Source organism: Lacerta agilis, chromosome 4, assembly GCF_009819535.1.
Source record: "Lacerta agilis isolate rLacAgi1 chromosome 4, rLacAgi1.pri, whole genome shotgun sequence".
NCBI classification, from domain to species: domain Eukaryota; kingdom Metazoa; phylum Chordata; class Lepidosauria; order Squamata; family Lacertidae; genus Lacerta; species Lacerta agilis.
Window position 1 is genome coordinate 69176583 of NC_046315.1, and position 19372 is coordinate 69195954.

General features: G+C 42.9%; 1 protein-coding gene across 2 annotated transcripts; it reads left to right on the forward strand.

The window, feature by feature from the left end:
- Positions 1–570: 570 nt before the first annotated feature.
- Positions 571–18641, forward strand: LOC117045913 (P2Y purinoceptor 8-like). 2 transcript variants are annotated; one of them, XM_033147481.1, is made up of 2 exons: positions 571–619; positions 16962–18641. In XM_033147481.1, exon 2 carries the CDS (start codon positions 17029–17031, stop codon positions 18106–18108), a length of 1080 nt encoding a protein of 359 aa, XP_033003372.1. In that variant the 5' UTR covers positions 571–619; positions 16962–17028; the 3' UTR covers positions 18109–18641. The 2 variants fall into 2 exon arrangements, with proteins under 2 accessions (XP_033003372.1, XP_033003373.1); XM_033147482.1 differs by lacking the exon at positions 571–619 and adding an exon at positions 11677–11784.
- The last annotated feature ends 731 nt before the right edge of the window (positions 18642–19372 follow it).

Sequence of the window (19372 nt, forward strand, 5' to 3'; positions counted from 1 at the left end):
AGTATACCAGTGTAAGTAGATAAATAGGTACCGCTGCAGCGGAAAGGTAAATGACATTTCCGTGTGCTCTGGTTTCCTTTATGGTGCTCTGTTGCACCAGTAGCGATTTAGTCCTGCTGGCCACATGACCCAGAAAGCTTTCTGTGGACAAATGCCTGCTCCCTCAGCCTGAAAGCGAGATGAGTGCAGCAACCCCATAGTCGCCTTTGACTGGACTTAACCACCCATTATTTACTGATGTAATACACCTCTAAATGGCAGCTGTTAGATCAGATAAACAGACACATGCAAAGGAAACAGCCATCTGAAGATTAATTTGCCCAACATCTTCCTGCTTCATAATTTGAAATGGTACCAAACATTCCAATCCACTTTAATAACAGAAAGTTTGACATTTATGGATGAGGAGGAGAGGCCCTGTTTGATAACTAGCTAAACAGACTGGGGTCTCTTGAGTTATTTGTGATCAGCACACAAGTGAGGAAACAGTTAACCGTTGCAAAATATTATGTATGGTCATTTCCTGAGCTGCAGGGTGCTGCCAAAACAACATATTCTCACTTACTTCCTATCCCATCACATGTGGCTCTTGCATGCTATGAATTACACACCAGAGCAGGTAAGTGCTACTTTGTCATCTAATACCTACATTCTATTTTTCATGTCCCTTGTTTGATCCTAAGTTTTCTTACAGTGAACTATGTGTTTGTCTACTGATAAGACCATCACTGATGGCCCTAACCAATTGTACATTGCTATCAAAGCAACTTGCCTAACAGCTCGCAATCAACAACTAACTCAGGGAAAGGAACGGTGTTATTAAACAGGCACAAGCAATATTAAGATTAAATTAGGAACTGCTGTTAAAATTAAATTAGTTGTGTATAAGCCGACTGTTTTAAAGTGAAGTTGTATTGCATTTAAAACACAAATGATTTAATAAACGTTTCTGTGCTTGAGACAGGCAAACAAATGAAGTGATGATTTGTCGCAATTTTGAAACTGCTCTTATCATTTCACACAACCCCTTTAAGAATTATTAGTATGTATCTTTATCAGGAAAGCAACATTTTCATTCTCTTGTCACCATGAAAGCAGAACTTGGTGGCTTGCAGAATTCAACCACAATTTTTAAAATCACAGTGCATAAAAGCAAACTGTGCTTACCGTCTCTTACATAGGCTAAAACAGTTTGTCAAAAGCGGCTTTTACAGACAACTCCGGTCTATCCTCTGAATTGTAAAAATGTTGCCAATTGCTGACCTATAGAAAATTTCAGGTACTGGAAAGTTTTTATGGTCTTTAGTGCTCCTCTAAGTCCACTTCACCATCTGTGTACCATTTTGGAATTAGCCAATCTGCTTATCTGCCTTTAATGTTTTTTTTTTATTATTAGTTCTTTAATCTATTCTGTACGTAGTGGTTGGAGTTGGGGAGACCTGGCACCCCACACTCAGGCATGAAGCTCACTGGTCAATTTGGGGCCAGTCGCTCAGACTAACCTACCATATAATGTTGTTATGCAGGTAAAATAGGCTCCTTTAAGTAATGATGAGATATAAATCTGACAAGATTAAACCCATGTACTCTTCGGCTAGTTGGATACATGCAATAGTTTTTAATTGACTTCTCATGAGATATGTATACCTTCTCTGCTATATCCGGTACACGCGCATACTGACTGGTGGTTAGGCACATCCTTGATGCACATTATATATATATATGTTGCACATATATGTATATCTTATACATCAGGCTTCCTCAACCTCAGCCCTCCAGATGTTTTTGGCCTACAACTCCCATGATCCCTAGCTAGCAGGACCAATGGTCAGGGATGATGGGAATTATAGTCCCAAAACATCTGGAGGGCCGAAGTTGAGGAAACCTGTTATAGATTGTACAATGGTTTCCTTCCTTCCTTTTTCCAAACCTTTATTAGGCATTACAGATATAGACCATCTTAAAAGATCCATATGCAAACATTTTAAAATATGTACAAAGAAGCAGTCATATATAGTAACAGAAATTTTCATTGGATTGTCTTCCCGCTAAACCGTGCCATTCACCACTGTGGTTTTCAACCAGGGTGCCATGGCACCCTGGGGTGCCTTGAATGATGGTCAGGGGTGCCATGGGCAACACTAGCCTCTGTCCCTCTTTCCTTTCCTCCCTCCTCTGATGCCCTCTTGCTTCTCTGCCTCCCAAAGGCTTGTGTGGCTGTTTGTTGCAGCAGCCCTGGTTACAAGCTCCCCAGGTGAATGGTGCCTCTGGAGCTGGCCAGGGGGTGCTTCTCAGGCCCCTGTAGGGCAGTTTGAGGAGGCACCTCTCTTTGGGGTGGGGTGGGGCAGCTTAGAGACCAGGGGCACTTTGTTATGACTGTCCAGAGGACTCCCAAGGAGAGGAGAGGAGAGAGGAGGCTGAGGGAACACTCCACAAGGGAGGGTGTTTGAAAAGGGGTGAGGGGCTGCCGGCTCTGCATAACATAACATAACTGGGCTACTGGGCTCCCCAAAAGGTTGAAAACCTCTGTACAGTATTAGTATATACAGTAGCTACCTTTGGGATTTCACTATGAATCACATACTTGCAGTACTTGAGTATGATGTAAATATCTTTGCCATCTCCTGCAATTTATTTGTAGAGGACCTCAAATAGCATTTTAGTGTTGTCGCCATCCCCCACCCCCATTATAACTTTGCCTGGTATATTCTTGCAAAACACAGAAGCACCAGGTGCAATGCATTTTGTGGGAAGACCGTGATTTACCCATATACATAGTTTCATGAATGAAAGAAAAAAAAAGGAAAGTTTGGGTTCGGATAAGCAAAGTACAGCTGTAGGAAACCACATACTCAGAATCAACTTCCAGCCAGTTACAGGTGGGTAGCCGTGTTGGTCTGCCATAGTCAAAACAAAATAGGAAATTCTTTCCAGTAGCACCTTAGAGACCAACTGAGTTTGTTCTTGGTATGAGCTTTCGTGTGCATGCACACTTCTTCAGATACACTGAAACAGAAGTCACCAGATCCTTAAATATAGTGGGGGAGTGGGGAGGGGTATTACTCAGAAGGGTTGTGGGAATGGGTGATCGGCTGATAAGTGTGGAAAACCTGTTGACGACTCTAAACAGCTGCAATTAGTCTTGCAGGGAAAGGCAAGGGGTGAGATGGCTAAAGATAGCTTTGTTATGTATAATGAGATAAGAATCCAATGTCTTTGTTCAAACCAGGTTTCTCCATGGTTTTAAGTTTGGTGATTAGTTGCAATTCAGCCACTTCTCTTTCCAGTCTATTTCTGAAATTTCTTTGTATTAAGACAGCTGAAGTTGGAGTAGTTACCCAGGGGAAAGATCATAAGTATAGTCTGAGACCAGGTTTGCACCATCAATTCACACAAGTGGATTCAAAAGAAGAGAATACTTCTTTCACCAGGAATCGTGTGGCTTGATCTTCCTGTAGTAAGGATGTCCTCACCAACAAATCTCCTGCAATATTCACTGGTATATAGGTATGGATATTGCACATTCCTTCTGTGCATGCAAGCCTACTATGGTACACACAAGAGCAATGCAGATGCGAAGAACAATGCAGATAATATATACACAGTCTGATTGTCTTATACTGCAACTAGTATCATTTTTGTTCTCTTGATTTCTCATTTTTCCAATATTAAATTCAGTTCTCCATAGTTCTGTAGCAATTTTTTTAAAAAAGTTAAGCATTTTAGTGTCTATTTCTCCCAATAAACACAATTTTGTATGCTGTTTTGATGAATGTATAGATTTCTGCGAGCCATTTCTCTTGATATAATGCACCGTTCTATGTAATTTTCACCAATTTCTTCATTTTTGTGCACATTTCCCCTGATTATATAGATTTTGGTAAATCAGTGTGGATTTTGAAGGATGGCTGTGGTTCAGTCAAGGAAAATTTGATAGATTTGACTTCAAACATGAGAGAAAAGGCGGCGGCAGCCCTGCTGAAGCATGGTATTCTATGTGCCTCAGGAGCCATGAATGTCGATCTAATCATGTGACTGTCTTTCACAATAAGTGGCAAGAGAGGGGTTAATTCGAGTGGGCAGCAAGGCTAAGAATGTTAGTTATGACTGTGCACACTACAACAAAAGTATACTACAGAAACAGCTTTCCTGTATCATCAATGCATCCAGCAACATTTGTGTATATGAAGGGAACACTCCACTAACTAAGGTCTAGATCACCCAGCAGTAAGAATGATCACCATGCTAAGGATAGCCCCACCCACTTTTTCAGAAGTATTAACTTGTTTATGGGTGCAGGACAAGTGACCCAAAGCCTTCGTTCTATCCTGTCCAAGTTGTCTTTGTTGCAAAGTGCATGTGGCAAAAAAAGGTGTTACCCCTTGTTGTGTTGGAAACAATCAGAAAGAAAAGCTTTGCCATTTTGAATTGTTATCAGCTTGAAGGAAAGAAGAAAAATCAGTATACGGAAATAAACGTCAAATATCAAGCATTTTTTAACATAAGAATTAAAATAAAATAGATAAAAAAGAGAAGAAAAAAGATTGAGGGTTTTTTTTCCTATCAGCTTTAAAAACCTGTATAAAATTCTTACCGGTACTTCACAATAACATCCAGCTCTTCTACTTTCCATAAACCAACCTGCCCCCCACATAGTCTTCAAACCCTGATACGACAAGTTCTTTTTCCTTATTGCGCAGAAAGTCCATAAGGGGTTTCTAGTCATTAATAAATGTCAGTAGTAGTGATTTTTCTCTACTTATCATCAGAAAGAAAAGCTATGGTGCAGCACCCCACTGCGAGCTTCTTCTTCCCACCCAGGCAAATTGAAATGATTGGTAACAACAAGGGAGGGGCTGGTTGGTTGGTAGAGAAGTGGTCACTTCAAAGCCAATTCACATGTTACTTCAGGCTCTACCCCACTCACTGAAGTTGCTCGTTGGCACGAGCCAGATCTTCTGGAAACTACCCGTTAGTTCACAGATCTCAACTGCTAGCACAGCCTTCAGTATTCAAGTCTCACCAAAGATAAAAGAGATAACATTTAGAAATCCACAGGCAAGGACGCTTTGCATGCACGTACGCAATCTGCAAACTGCCTGACACTCCATATTGCCAAATTGTAAGGTTTAAATGGAAATCACCTTTCCCCAAGGTTACTCTATGAATTTGCAAAGCTTATTTGGTTCAAGTTAAAGCAGGCTTCCTCAACCTCGGCCCTCCAGATGTTTTGAGACTACAGTTCCCATCATCCCTGACCACTGGTCCTGCTAGCTAGGGATCATGGGAGCTATAGGCCAAAAACATCTGGAGGGCCGAGGTTGAGGAAGCCTGAGTTAAAGGCTTGATCTGGCATGTGTGGGGAACCCTTTTCAGCCTTTAACCTTCTAGGGACTGCCTAGAGGCAGAAGCAGTAGAGGCAACAGCTATAGATGTGGTTCTTATCTTTGTACAGTAGACCGCATTCTACCCATGCCAAAATCAGAGGTATCCCACCCACACCATGCATCGCTCCATCTTCCAACCAGGCAAGCAAGAGGCATTATGACAGAACTGACACAAGCAAAAGCACCTGAGGAAAGTTGGGAGCATAGACAGTGAAAGGAGTAGTCTACAGAGTTCTGAGGGTCACTTTTGAACCCTTGGAGTTTACTGCCCCAATCCAAGACCAGCATCAGAATATCCACTTGAGATGAAAAGGCTACCACCCATTCTGTACTTAATTACAGCCTTGATTTATCCTTCTGAGGCAGCTGATTTATCGCTCTGGGGCAGTTATCCAGAGTTTTGGAGCATGTTGCCAGCAATATGCTGATGATACACAGCTCTACTTCTCCTTTACATTCGCAGGTGTGGCAGTGGATGTTCTGGACCATTGTATTGCCTCGGTCATGGACTGGATGAGAGCCGATAAACTGAAACTCAATCCAGATAATAATAATAATAATAATAATAATAATAATAATAATAATAATAATAATAATGATAATGATAATAATTTTATTATTTGTACCCCTCCCATCTGGCCGGGTCCCCCCAGCCACTCTGGGCGGCTTCCAACAACTATTAAAATACATTAAAATCCCACAGAATAAAAACTTCCCTAAACAGGGCTGCCTTCAGGTATTTTCTGAATGTCAAGTAGTTGCTTATCTTTTTGACCTCTGATGCGAGGGTGTTCCACAGGGCAGGCGCCACTACCGAGAAGGCCCTCTGCCTGGTTCCCTGTAGCTTTGCTTCTCGCAGTGAGGGAACCACCAGAAGGCCCTCGGCGCTGGATCTCAGTGTCTGGGCAGAATGATGGGGGTGGAGACCCTCCTTCAGGTATACAGGACCGAGGCCATTTAGGGCTTTAAAGGTCAGCACCAACACTTTGAATTGTGCTTGGAAACGTACTGGGAGCCAATGTAGATCTCTCAGGACTGGTGTTATGTGGTCCCATATGCTGTATGGTAATTTATGGACCTAATAGGTATCTAAAGCCATTTGCACATGTTGCCATGCAACCAGTCCATCAGGTAACAGCATCTGTTGCTATGCAACCAGTCCTACATCAGGTAACAGCCAACTAATTAATACTCAGAGCAGACCCACTGAAATATATGTACTTAAGTCCACTAATTTCAATGGGTCTACTCTGAGTATAAGGGACTCTCTCTTTTTAGTTTACAGCCATATTTATTTAGCATATTTGTTTGTTAGCAAAACAGGGTTTAAAGGTTACTTTGAAGTTTCCACTCCAGTTCGTACACAGTTTTTAACCATGCACCCTCCAATTTGTGCTGCACTTTGATACAAATCATTGCAACCACTTCCTCATTGCTCATAGCTTCTGTTTCACAGCTTGAAAGGCTGATTTACAACACACCCCAGCATTCAAGGGTGAGCAGCGCCCGTGCAGCTGCCGCACTGTTTTCAAATCACTCTGCAAGGTGACGGCTTCCACGTGGCAAGTTGTTTGTGTGCAGAGCTGCCATCAGCAGATCAGGCAATCCTCTGCATGATGGCTCTGGACCTCAAAGGTGAGGTCTTGCAGTGCCGCGGAGGAAATCAGCCATTGTCCACTGCACAAAGACAAATGCCGCAGGGTGCAAAGATGGCCGTCCTGTGGCAGCTGCATCAGAATTTAAGGTTTTTGTTTTTAGAGCGCTTTATTCCAGATCATCGCTATTTTGGGGTGGGATCCAAAAACGTGCCAGTACATTCTGCTTCCACAATTAAAGTTGATTTGGTGCTCTTGCTCCCCACACCGTGAACTTTTTGCAGTAAAGAAAGTGAAAGGATAATGCACTGGCTATGCTTGATGAAATACTGTATAGCCTCAGTGCAAACCAATCAGAATGAATGTCTGCAGTATTTAAACTCTCCCCACAAACGTTTGTCTAAAAAAAATCAGGATAATTGCTCATAAACAGTAAGTCTGGAAGTGATCTTACCTTTCTTCTCTGAATGGCAATCAAAGGAGAGGCTATTTTTCTTTTTGAGGTTGTATACATACAATGCACTTAAAGCACATGGCTTCTCCTGGGAACTGTAGTTTGTTAAGGGAGCTGGGAATTGTAGCTCTCTTAGGGGTTAACTACAGTCCAGGATTATTATTGTTTTTGGGGGGAGGACTGCTTTCAATGTAGGTGACAATTAAGCATGATCGCTCTGTGTGTGTGTCTATTGTATATTTTTCGGGCGATTAGGAAGTGGGGTATGGAAATTTCTCAATAATAATGTTGCCAGAAAGATGGTTGTTGGCTCACTCATTCCCGCTAGCGTTCTTTCTTTTGCAATATAGTTATAATACGTAGTCATCTTGGCTAACCAAGAGTTATTGCTGCCCCTGGATGAAAACTTTCAGTATTGCAGGGGCTATTTACCTTCAAACACATTTTGTTCAGAGCCTTGATTCAAAGAAGGAAGGAAGGAAGGAGGTTGCTTTTGAACAGAGGAATATTTGAGGGAAGAAGCTATTTATCTGCTTCATTTTACATACACAGTGGCCCACAAAGAAGTATGTGGAGTCCCCACTCCACTATCCCTCAGCTGGGCACAGTGGAATGCTTCTCGCCATTACCGGGAAAGGCCGGCCCTCCTGCACACCATAGAGTTAGGTAGAATCTACACACATACAAAAAAACAAAACAAAAAACTGTCAAAATGCTTTTAAAAAACCATTTTGAAAAATGCATTGAATTTTGCATGGCTCATTGTCCCACCCAGTGTCACATTTGTATATTCCACTTTACAACACATTTAAAATGTTTTATTTGCAGTTGTGTAGATGAGTCCAAGGCTGTAGAGCGCAGGCTCTTTCACAAGGGGCCCGAGCTCTTTGTGTACATAGGGATCGGGCTGGAAAAGTCCTTAGTCTGCTTGATTAAATGCCACTGAAATTCCAGATCCAGCAGGCTAGAATCTAATTTGGCCTGTTTTCAAGCCAGTCCTCCAAGCATCTTATCTTCCTTTTGCCCAACATTACATTCATTCAACTGTTCAACTATTCCGGGCAGCTTCCAACATATATAAAAACACAATAAAACATATTTTTAAAACCTTCCCTATACAGGGCTACCTTCAGATGACACAGTGACCGGATAACTCCATGCCCTCCAACATTTCTCTGATGAAAACAGACGTACTAAGGAAAAGCGGGACATTTCAGGATCAAATCAGAAACCGGGACAGCTTCTGTAAATCTGGGACTGTCCCTGGAAAACAGGGACACTTGGAGGGTCTAAACTATCCCCCCCCTTTTTTTGTATATGGATCAATGTATATACAAGAAGCAAAAAAAAGGGACATAGAAAACTAGATTGCGGTATTACAGAGAGCAAATTCTAGGAAGAAGCACTGGAGCAAACACAGTTCTTATTTCTGTCTCCTCTCATTATGTGCTTATGGACACATATTGAAGAAAACACAAGCGAAACGTGACTATGGTTTCGTCCAAGTGATGGGTTACGGATCTAATCCTTTTCATTTCTCTAGTGTTAGCATAGTGATTCTGCTATACAGTTGCCCTCCCTCATTGCTCCCTTAAATGGAGCTACACTAAATCCAGCCTAAAAACCTCTAGCCTTTTCACCCACAGGGAATCTCAAAGCCCGTAGGGTGGTGCTGCCAATTCTGACAAAGGGTTAAAATGCAAAGTGCACTCAAAAAGCATTTCCACGCCCTGCATTTGGCAGTATTGTACTTTCTATGTGGTAACACCAAGCCTGACCTCAATGTCCCGTTTTCAAACAAATGACTTTTGCTAAAGGAAAAGTCTGCCACTTTTTAGTAGACGGCATAGGTTATATGGTTTTCCTCTCCGCTCCACCCTGCCAACCCCTTTTACAATGTAAATAGTTTGCTTGTAAATATATACCGCACTTTCCCGTCTATTAGACACCCCCGTGTATAAGACACCCCCTATTTTGGGGGGCTGGATTTTAAGAAAATGAGGGGAGCTGGTCCAAAGTTGTTGAGCCTCTCCCCCCCCCCCATGCAGCTGCGGGCAAGAAGCACTCTCTAGATCATTTCCCGCGCACAGGTAGGTAGTTTTTCCCTCATGCAGCAGCTTTGAGGGAAATTGCGCTCCAGCCAGCCAGCCGGTTGGCAGGAGGGCATCTTCCCCCATGCCACTGCATGCAGGAAATGATCCAGGGAGTGCTTCCCACACACAGTGGCATCAGGGGAAGCTGCAGGCCGCCAGACAGCACTCCCAGATCACTCCCCGCTTGCTGCGGCGTCGGGAGAAGCTGGCCGCTACTATCCGTGTATCGGACAACCCCAGTTTTTTGGCATGGTTTTTGTGTCAAAAAACCTCGTCCAATACATGGAAAAATACAGTATATCCAGACTGAATAAAGACACCAGAACGCAAGTGCATGCATTCAGTCGCCGAGTAAAAAACAATCCTAGGCCACATTCACACCATACATATAAAGACCTGCGATGCCGCTTTAAACAGCCATGGCTTCCCCCAAAGCATTCTAGGAATGGTGTAGATTCATAGAACTGTAGAGTTGGAAGGGACCACGAGGGTCATCTAGTCCAACCCCCTGCAATGCAGGAATCTTTTGCCCAACGCGGGGCTTGAGCCCACGATCCTGAGATTAAGAGTTTCCTGCTCTACTGACTGAGCTATCTCATAGTCTGTTAACGGTGCTGAGAGTTGTTAGCAGGCTTGTTTTTCCCCTCCCACAGCTATAATTCTCAGAGTGGTTTAGCAATCAATCTCTCTTCACAGGGATCTCTGAGAATTGTAGCTCTGGGATGGGAGAATTCTCAGCAATAGCCATGGATTATGGAACTGAATCAACAACCTAGGTGAGCCACCACAGTGGCCAGCCCTATTTTATGGAGTTTTCAGCCTGAACCCTACGTGGAGCTGTCCAGGATGCCACTGAATTCTGAAAGCCTTGCCTCATCTCAATCTCAGTCTATAATTTTTGCATTGGGTCAGAACAAGGGATGGGCGAGAAACTTGGTTTAGTTTGAATTTCAGTATGAACCTAACTAATAATGCACTTCCCAAAACGATATGTGAACCGAAACACAGCTATCCTTTGAAATCCACACTTCTCCAAACTTTGCGATGCAGTTCTCCAATCCAATAATGTGCACAGAAATACATATATCTGTGTGAACAATATATAAAACGCATTGTATTAGAGAAGTTTCTTGCCAAAAAAAATGCATAATGTGAGATGTTTACACTAAAACGCCAACAAATTTCCACATTAACTAGTTAAAATAAATAAATAAATTGCAAGCCAATGCAGGGATGTGCGAAATTGAAATTAAGATTGGCAGAGTGAGAAACTCAGATTGACAGATTCATATATCCTTAGTCAGAATCCTAGAACAGAACAACTTCATTCACACCAATCGGAGTGTGAACCTTGTCCTCAGTAGCTTTTAGCGGCTGATTTGGTGTTCCCAGAAGCGTGTTGTTTGCCAGAAGCGTTATTTGCATAGTTATTTGAGGTTCTGCAGTGAAATGGCTCCTGAACTTTCTTGATGACAATTCGCTGCAACGACCAGGTTATTTTAGTCCTGAACAGCACGTGCATGTCCTTTCGTGTACCACATTCAGAAACAGCCAGGCTCATGCAAATCTTCTTTTGCACCTTTCATCAAAAACCTTTGCTGCCTGACACCCCTCTGGGAGGATGGGCAGGAGAGAAATGCAATAAATCAATAGCGATAACTAGGGGCTTCACCCCTGCTGGCTCCGCTCGCCAAACCCCCTGCCACTTCTCCCCATTGATGTCCTACAGATTCCTCTTCCCACTCTAAGCTTGCAACTCCTAAGCTTGCTCTTCACCTCCCAAACCCCATTTCTGAAGCCGCTTCTCCCTCTTTTTCTGCATGCACATGCCTCCCCCTCTCCCAGCATCTATTGCATCTGTAGTAAGTTCTCCTTTGAGGACTTGGGTTGTTGACTTGACCTGACTCTCCCTTTCCGTGGCAGCCATTTCTGTGCCACCAATCTGTGTGACCAAATAATAATAATAACAATCAGTGCCTCGCATGCCTGGACAGATGTTTCTTGGTTTGTTTTTAAAACTGTGCACCAGACAGTTTGCACATGATATAATCTATGAAAAAAGGAAGTCAAAAACATCAGCAGTCAAAAACACTCCCTTTATCTTGTGATGCACATGACCCTGTAGAAATATTTCCTGTCGCGCTAGCCTAAATGTTTCATTAAGTGTACTGCCATGTGCTAGTGAGATGCCCACCAAATGGTGGGAATGTGGATGGAAATGAGGCCAGCATGATGGACTGCAGCTGAATAAGTGGGTGAGTGCACAGACCCAGATTCCCTCCCCAAATTGTTTTGCATCCTCTTTCTTTCCTTTGACCCATTTACTTCCCGTCTTGGCCCCTTGGGATTCTTGCCTCTGTCTGCGGCTTGATATGCACCCTTATTTCAGCTGCCTTCTTCCCTTCCCCTTTCAGTACTATTCATCCAATTATTTCTCAGGTAATAGATGTTCGTATCTTTATGCCCGCACTCATTCTTGGCCCTTTGCTTCCAGGTCTGTTAAGGATGACAGCCTTTGCACCTGTTCCTAGTGGGCAGTTAGTTGCTAAACATGCAAATAGGATTGAGTTGACAGTGGTGATTGGTGGACTGGTTACTGTTGTAAAAAGGGCATAGCTACCTCTCCTAAGCAAACTGCATGACGGATGCATGTGTGAAATGAATATCGTGAAATGCATCCGTCTACGTGTGTGAGGACCATCTTGAGAAGGACAATTATTTCAGCTGCAGTTCTCCTCCCTCACATCCTTTCACTTTCTTGTCTGATTGCTACTCCACTCATTCATCTGTTGGACCCAGCAAAAGATTGCACAAAAGGAAAGGTCTTTGGCCTCCAGTTCTGGTCTTCAGAATTCAACTTCAGTCGGGGAATGTGATAGATATAGCTTACTCTTGGGTAAGGGGTGGCCTATGACTGCTTCTTCTTTTTCTGACAGCCACAGGCTACTTTCAAGGTCTTGGACTTGGATGCCTTGCTTCAAAATCCAAAGCACTATTGTTTTAAAAAGCAAAACACCGTTTTATCTAAAGATTACTGCATTGCAGGGGGTTGGACTAGATAACCCTCGTGGTCTCTTCCAACTCTACAATTCTAAGATTCTGTCTTGTATATACACAAAGCCTTCTATCTACTAATCTGGATGTTTTCTTTTGCCCCGTTTTTCTCTGAGAGACACAAAATGTTTCTTTTGTAAATGAATGTTTTGAATATCTTCACATTTTTTTCTAAGAATGTGTCAAAGTACTTTTAACAGTGAAACCAACAAGCCAACATCTTGTTGTCAGCTATGTTTGAAACATTAACGTATTTCGGTGAAAAAGTACTTCAGCCTTTAGAAAATCTTGTGCTGGCACAGACCTTCTTAAATGCACAAGCAATTTGATAAATAAATCCACAACTGTTCTAGGACTCAGCTATACAGCTACAAATAAAATGCTTTAAGTGTGTTTTAAATGCAATATACAATGTGACACTACATGGCGATGGTGAGCCTTATGGAAAATTCAATGTATTTTTTTTAATGCTTTTTTAAAAAAGCATTTTCAGAATGGTTTTTTATATGTGTGTAGATTCCACCCTAGACTTACCATTTTCATATTGCCAATTACTGTCTGAAAGAGCAGCGGATATACAAATCAGGTATATTTGCAGAACTGGCAGCAGCAGGGTCATATGTTAAGGTGTGGTCCAACTGAGGAAACCACATCCAAGTTTCCTTTCACATCTCTTCCCCCGCCCCCTGCAAGTGCTATACTTCATTTGTCAACCTGGTTTCTCTCAAGCAGCACAAATAGATATGAGACAAAAGCACAGAGTGTGTTATGTCTTAGAATGGCACACAAGAAAAAATAGGTGGTGTAAGTCTCAGCACCTGGTTCAGGGCGGTGCCTAATCCTAGGACCCCACTTCTGAGCTTTGTTGTGGGGAAGGCAGCATCACATCAAAGAGGCACTAATTTTCGCAGAATGGGCCTTGAGATGTCTAAGAGGCATTGCGAGGGATGTAGTTTCACAGCGTGCATCCGCAACAGAGCAAGCTGCTTCCTATACTCTGAATAGTTGCGAAGAAGAGTGGAAATCTGGAAGGTCTCACTTTTGGAGCCCATAAATCAGAGGTTGCCTATGTTTTTGGACCAGCGAGCACATTCTGAATTTTTAAAAAGTGCTGTGGGTACTGTCACAAAATAGCTGGTGTGTGTGGCATAACACAAAACTAGAGAAGCAGCCACTCCCGCCATCCATGGAAAGACAGCTATGTCCTGCTGGTTCTGACTAGTAACAACAACAACAACAATTTTATTATTTATACCCCACCCATCTGACTGGGTTTCCCCAGCCACTCTGGGCGGCCCCCAACAGAATATTAAAAACACAATAAAACATCAAACATTAAAAACTTCTCTTGACAGGGCTGCCTTCAGATGTCTTCTAAAAGTCAGATAGTTGTTTATTTCCTTGACATCTGATGGGAGGGCGTTCTACAGGGCGGGTGCCACCAAGGAGAAGGCCCTCTGCCTGGAGGAGATCACACCATATTTCACATATCACACACACACACACACACACACACACACACACTGTTGCCGCTGCTGCCTAAAAGCAACAGAGAGCATTTCTCAGTACCAGGAAAAAAAATACACAAGGTGGCTAAACCATACTCCCTCTCATTTCACAGAAATCGCTTAGAAGGCACCTACACATTTTGCCACATACCTGTAACTTTCTTTTTAGAAAACCTAGAGACTTACCGTATTTTTCCATGTATATGACTAGGTTTTTTCCCTAAAAAATAATGTCCAAAATTTGGGGGCATCTTATACACAGATAGATCTTCCCCCATTTTCTTAAATCAGAGTCCCCCAAAATAGGGGGGGGGTCTTATACATGGTGGTGTCTTATAGACAGAAAAATACGGTACTTATTAAAAAAAGAAACAGCTTTGAGCCCAGGGGCAGCAGTGAAATCTAGATGGGCAGCAGCTTAGTGACCCCTGCCCTAAATGATAAGCTGCAAATGTCTGTATCATTTGAGGATACAGAAAGAGGATACAGAAAGAGGAACCTTCCAAATCCTCTCTTCTATACAACTGTTAAAAGTTATGTATGATAACAGTACAGGAAGCTTGCCCCACCCCTCTGCATTAGTTTACTTTACAGTGTTCCTTTGCAGAACGAAGCAGCAAGATGAAGCGACGTTTCACCACTAGTGTAGGCTCTCCAGCCTGCCATTTGGTGTGGAAGGTTCAGGTGTTTACCTGCTTCTTGCAAAAAGCTGCCTGCTGTTTCAAGCAGTGAGCATTTTCAGCAAAGAAGCATCCCTTGACCTGTTCCAAGCAGCAAGCTGGTGCACCTCCTCTTGAGTAGGTCTTGCATGGGGCGCACTGAATTAGTTGTCTCCTTTCTAAGCTCAAAAGCCAATATACTTAATTTGAGTACGACAATGGCATAGCATCTCAGTAAACATCAGCAGTGTGCTCACACCCTGAGTCCGGCATGACAGTTCTGGTCACTCCATTAGCTATATAATATTTAATGTTTAATATTTAGCATTTAATCTTTTCTTGTGCATGACTCAAGTTGTAGCACAATGATATGATGCTTTTCATCAAAAGATCCACACTGTGGTTTGAAGATTTCATTACTTAATCGGTAGCTGTGAGGTTATTTTTTGGTCAGTTTGATTTACTTTGCATTTGTCAACACACAGATGTCATGATGTGAAATCAGATATATGGGGCTGAAATCTCTGCCTTTTACATCTTTGGCTTAATCTCTGAGGTTGACCTTTCTGTTTCGGCAATAAATGGCATATGGTTATAATCGCTGCCATCTTCAGTATTGGTTACGTGAAGAAAGGAAGCAATCTGTCACTTGACCAATGCAAAGAAACCACAACAAAGTCGGCTTAACTGATGGACCCTTTCCAGTCCTGTCATTCTGTGCTGGTGGTAGTGACAATAATATAGAAAATTGCTGGGAACCCAACAAGTATTTCATTACGGGCAGATCAGTCCTGAATTCTTTACAAATGTTGGTGAAAGTGGACCTTTGTCAACCTGGTTGGTTCTAGTTCCACTGAATCTGGACTGGTTTAACAGAGAAACATTAAGGATTTGGGGCCACGTATGCCAAAACATCTGAGCTTCCTAAATGGTGAAACTTCTCAGCTTCCTAAATTGGATATGTTTTATTCAAACCGTAGGTTAAAAATAATGAGTGTTTAGTAACTTTTAAAAATGTCTACTCTACCCTCAATAAATCCTCACCTCAAACTGAGCCATCTAGGTATGAGGGTATGAGAGAGAGGGGGGGGGAGAGAGGGGGGGTTCTGGTCTGACACTACCTTTAAACACGCTCATATACTTGGGACCTGTGCATTTGAGAAACTCTCTTCTCTACATCAACTGCCCTTATATTGCTCTTGCTTCAGCAGTGAAGCAGCTCAGAATGGGAGGAAAGGAGCCTTCCTATCCAGGCAGACCCACCCTTCATGCTCCCCCAGGACTGCACAAGTAGATGGAACAGGCAGCCACCCAAGTGCCTGCTTAGCTGCACACAAACTGTTTGGAAGAAAGAAGCAGCACATGGAAGTATCTGAGAGTTGGCCAGGGACCCAGACAACTGATGTGGAGATCTCTAGTCCTGGGGACACCGAGATCTGATGGCTCCTCGGGGCACTGGCAGTGCAAAGCTGTTCTGGGAGGTCCTGCCCTCCTCGCTCCTCATCTGTAGAAACCTCAGGTTTGAGGTTTGAGGTCTGGGCATGGCTGAGCCATAGCATTCTGCCATCGTTTGAGGGGATGTGGGCAGTACCTGGGGAGAGAGCCTTCTCACCTGTGGTACCCTGCAGGCAGAATTCTCTCATCAAAAGGAGAATTCTTAATTAAGTCTTAAATAATTAAGTTAAAGCCTTCAATCTCCTGGGGGTTTTAATTCCTGCTGAAATACAGAGAGAGTCCTACCTTCCCCCTGAAACATCTTTCCCATTCATTGCAGTGGACAGGCCAGCTCATGGCATCCAACCCTTTGAGTATACACTGATCAGCCCCTCAGTGCTACCTAAATGATGTATTATTAAGCATAAAATAATTATAATAAAAGCAGTTATTTTTATATCATCCAATATAATCCCGGGATGCGCCTATTGATGCAATATTGCATTTTTGCACTGCTTGTGTTTGTATTATGTTCATTGTAGGAACAACTTGCCTTTGCATTTTACTTATGACAGCAACATCAGCCATAATAATCATTTAAGTATTTTTTATGCAACAATCTGAAGATATCACAGTATTGCCTAATAGCAAGATATAAGGGCAACGTTGTTGTTGGTGGTTTTATATAGCTGGAAATGGATTTAGCCACAAAGGAAGCTGGAAAATCGATGTAATTGTTGCTACATGTTGTTTTCACTTATCTCTTCTCCACCCTAGGTTGCAGACCTCAGTTACATGACAGAATTCTGCAGAGCCTCAAGCACCAACAAGCCCATCATATGAAATGTATTTAAATAGTACCAATTCAGCTCTGGACAACGCAACCATTAATATGCTCCAGAACCAAGCCATCATGGTCGCCTTGCCAGTTGTGTACTCCCTGACAGCAATCATCAGCATCCCTGGAAACGTTTTCTCCCTCTGGATACTCTTCTTCCACATCAAGCCCAGAACCACCTCGGTCATCTTCATGATTAATCTTAGCATCACCGATCTTGCTCTGGCTTCCTGTTTCCCCTTCCAGATTATATATCACCTCAAAGGGAACGACTGGACTTTCGGCAGGCACATGTGCAGCGTCGTCACGGTGATGTTTTACGCAAACATGTATTGCTCCATAATCACTATGACCTGCATCAGTTTGGAGCGCTACTTGGGAGTGGTAAAACCAATGACGTCCCAGAAATGGAGAAGAAAGAGATACGCGATTGCAGGCTGCCTTGGAATGTGGTTTCTTGTTCTGTTAGCCCTATGGCCATTAGAAGCGGGAGACCTGACTTTTGAAGTGAAAGAACTGAACATCACCACATGTTTCGATGTGCTTAAGTGGAAAATGCTTCCTAGTATCGGGGCATGGGCAGCTTTCCTTTTACTGCCCTTCTTCTTCTTCTTCTTGATCCCGTTCATAGTGACCATAATCTGTTACTTTAGCGTTATCCGGAAGCTGATCCAGGCCTCTCAGAAATATGGCAATGGGCAGAAGACCCGATCAATCTACTTGGCCGTCATAGTCGTCTTGGTTTTCATCATTTGTTTTGCTCCCAACAACTTTGTCCTGCTGGTGCACATCATCAGCCGCCTCCGCAAACAGGAAGGCTACTACCACATTTACAAACTCACCTTGTGCCTCAGCTGCCTCAACAACTGCATCGATCCGTTCATTTACTACTTTGCATCCAAGGAGTTCTATCAGACGTTCATGCAGGTGATCGGCAAGAAGGTACCTCTGATAGAAAGCTGGGAAAGCAGAAGGGAAAGTGTGTTCTCTGCCAGGACGACGTCGGCAAGATCGATGTCAAGCGGACACGCAGAAGGGATGGCGCCGCTTAGACCATGTTTGCAAAGAAGTGAAAGTGTGTTTTGACACCGGGGTTCAAATGGGAAGCGGGTGCCATCTTTGCTCCGTAAAATGAAACCATAGCACTGGTGTCATTGAATGAAGCCACTGCTGGTGTCCTTGGAAGGTATAGATATCAAGGAACCCCTTGACTTGCACACAGAAGGCAGAACTACATGTTACCGGAGAGACATGGTGCTGCTCCCCTCAAATGGCATTATTTTTATTATTTATTAAATATCCATCCAAATATTATGGTCTCCCCAAACCTCCCTTAAAATGCAGTAAGCTAATCATGTGAATAAATGTCGTCATGAAATGCATTTCAGTGCCTGCCTCAACATCAACCAATGATATGGGCCCAGGGTGGAAAAATTATAATATGATGGCATTTCATCAAGGGTTAAGTAATATAAATTATGAGGAACTGGAGTAGAGTTTGAGACAGGGTTACGGCCTTTTGTGGCAGCCCAAATGTGCTGTAATGTGGAGTTCTGCCCTAAGGAACCAATTCTAAAAAGGCATTCACTTACCTGCTGAAAATAAATGTTTAACATTCACCACTTCCACATCTCTTTTCGGCTCATGGCAGTCAAGCCATTTGCAACTCATTCCTCTCTGTTTTGACATATTGTGGCTATAGTATCTAGGAAATCTACTTTATGGAGATCTTAATATTAAGCTTGAAAGTGCCGCCAAAGGTCAGTAACGCCTTCACCTATTTCCTTATCTATGAAACATTCAATGGCTGCACTTTTGTATGTGTACAAATACAAGTTCCATTGTCTCTTGAATTTTTTTATTTTATTTTTTGAAATCATTTCCGGCCTTGCTTCTAAGTTGGAGTAATTGTTTTTAATTTCCACATAATGCTTTATACAATTTGATCAACAGAACTTTCAACCTTAATATGGAGACATCAATAAAGTATATTTCCTTGTTTCATAGGCAAGTCAGTGAATGGAAGTGCTACTGACCTTTGGTGGCACTGTAAACAAAAATATTAAGACACACTAGGCAGTCTTACATGACATTTAAACTGAGATACGAGGTTTTCATATTAAGTGTTTCATTGATGGAATAAGTAAAGGTATGGCTCATTCCACAGCCAGGAGCGGAGGAAGCCTCCTCGCTACCCGGGGCGGCGAACGGAGGCACCCCCTGGGGGCGGGGCGCCGTGACGTTGCGTCATGACATCACGACGCAACGTCAGGACGGAGTGCGCATGTGCAAAATCCGTCACATGAACACTCAATCGCCGGGCCACCGTCGCTGCTCCCGCGACGACCTT

Coding starts and splice junctions, on each gene's coding strand:
- LOC117045913 (XM_033147481.1), top strand. CDS start 17,029: ATGTATTTAAATAGTACCAATTCAGCTCTGGACAACGCAACCATTAAT.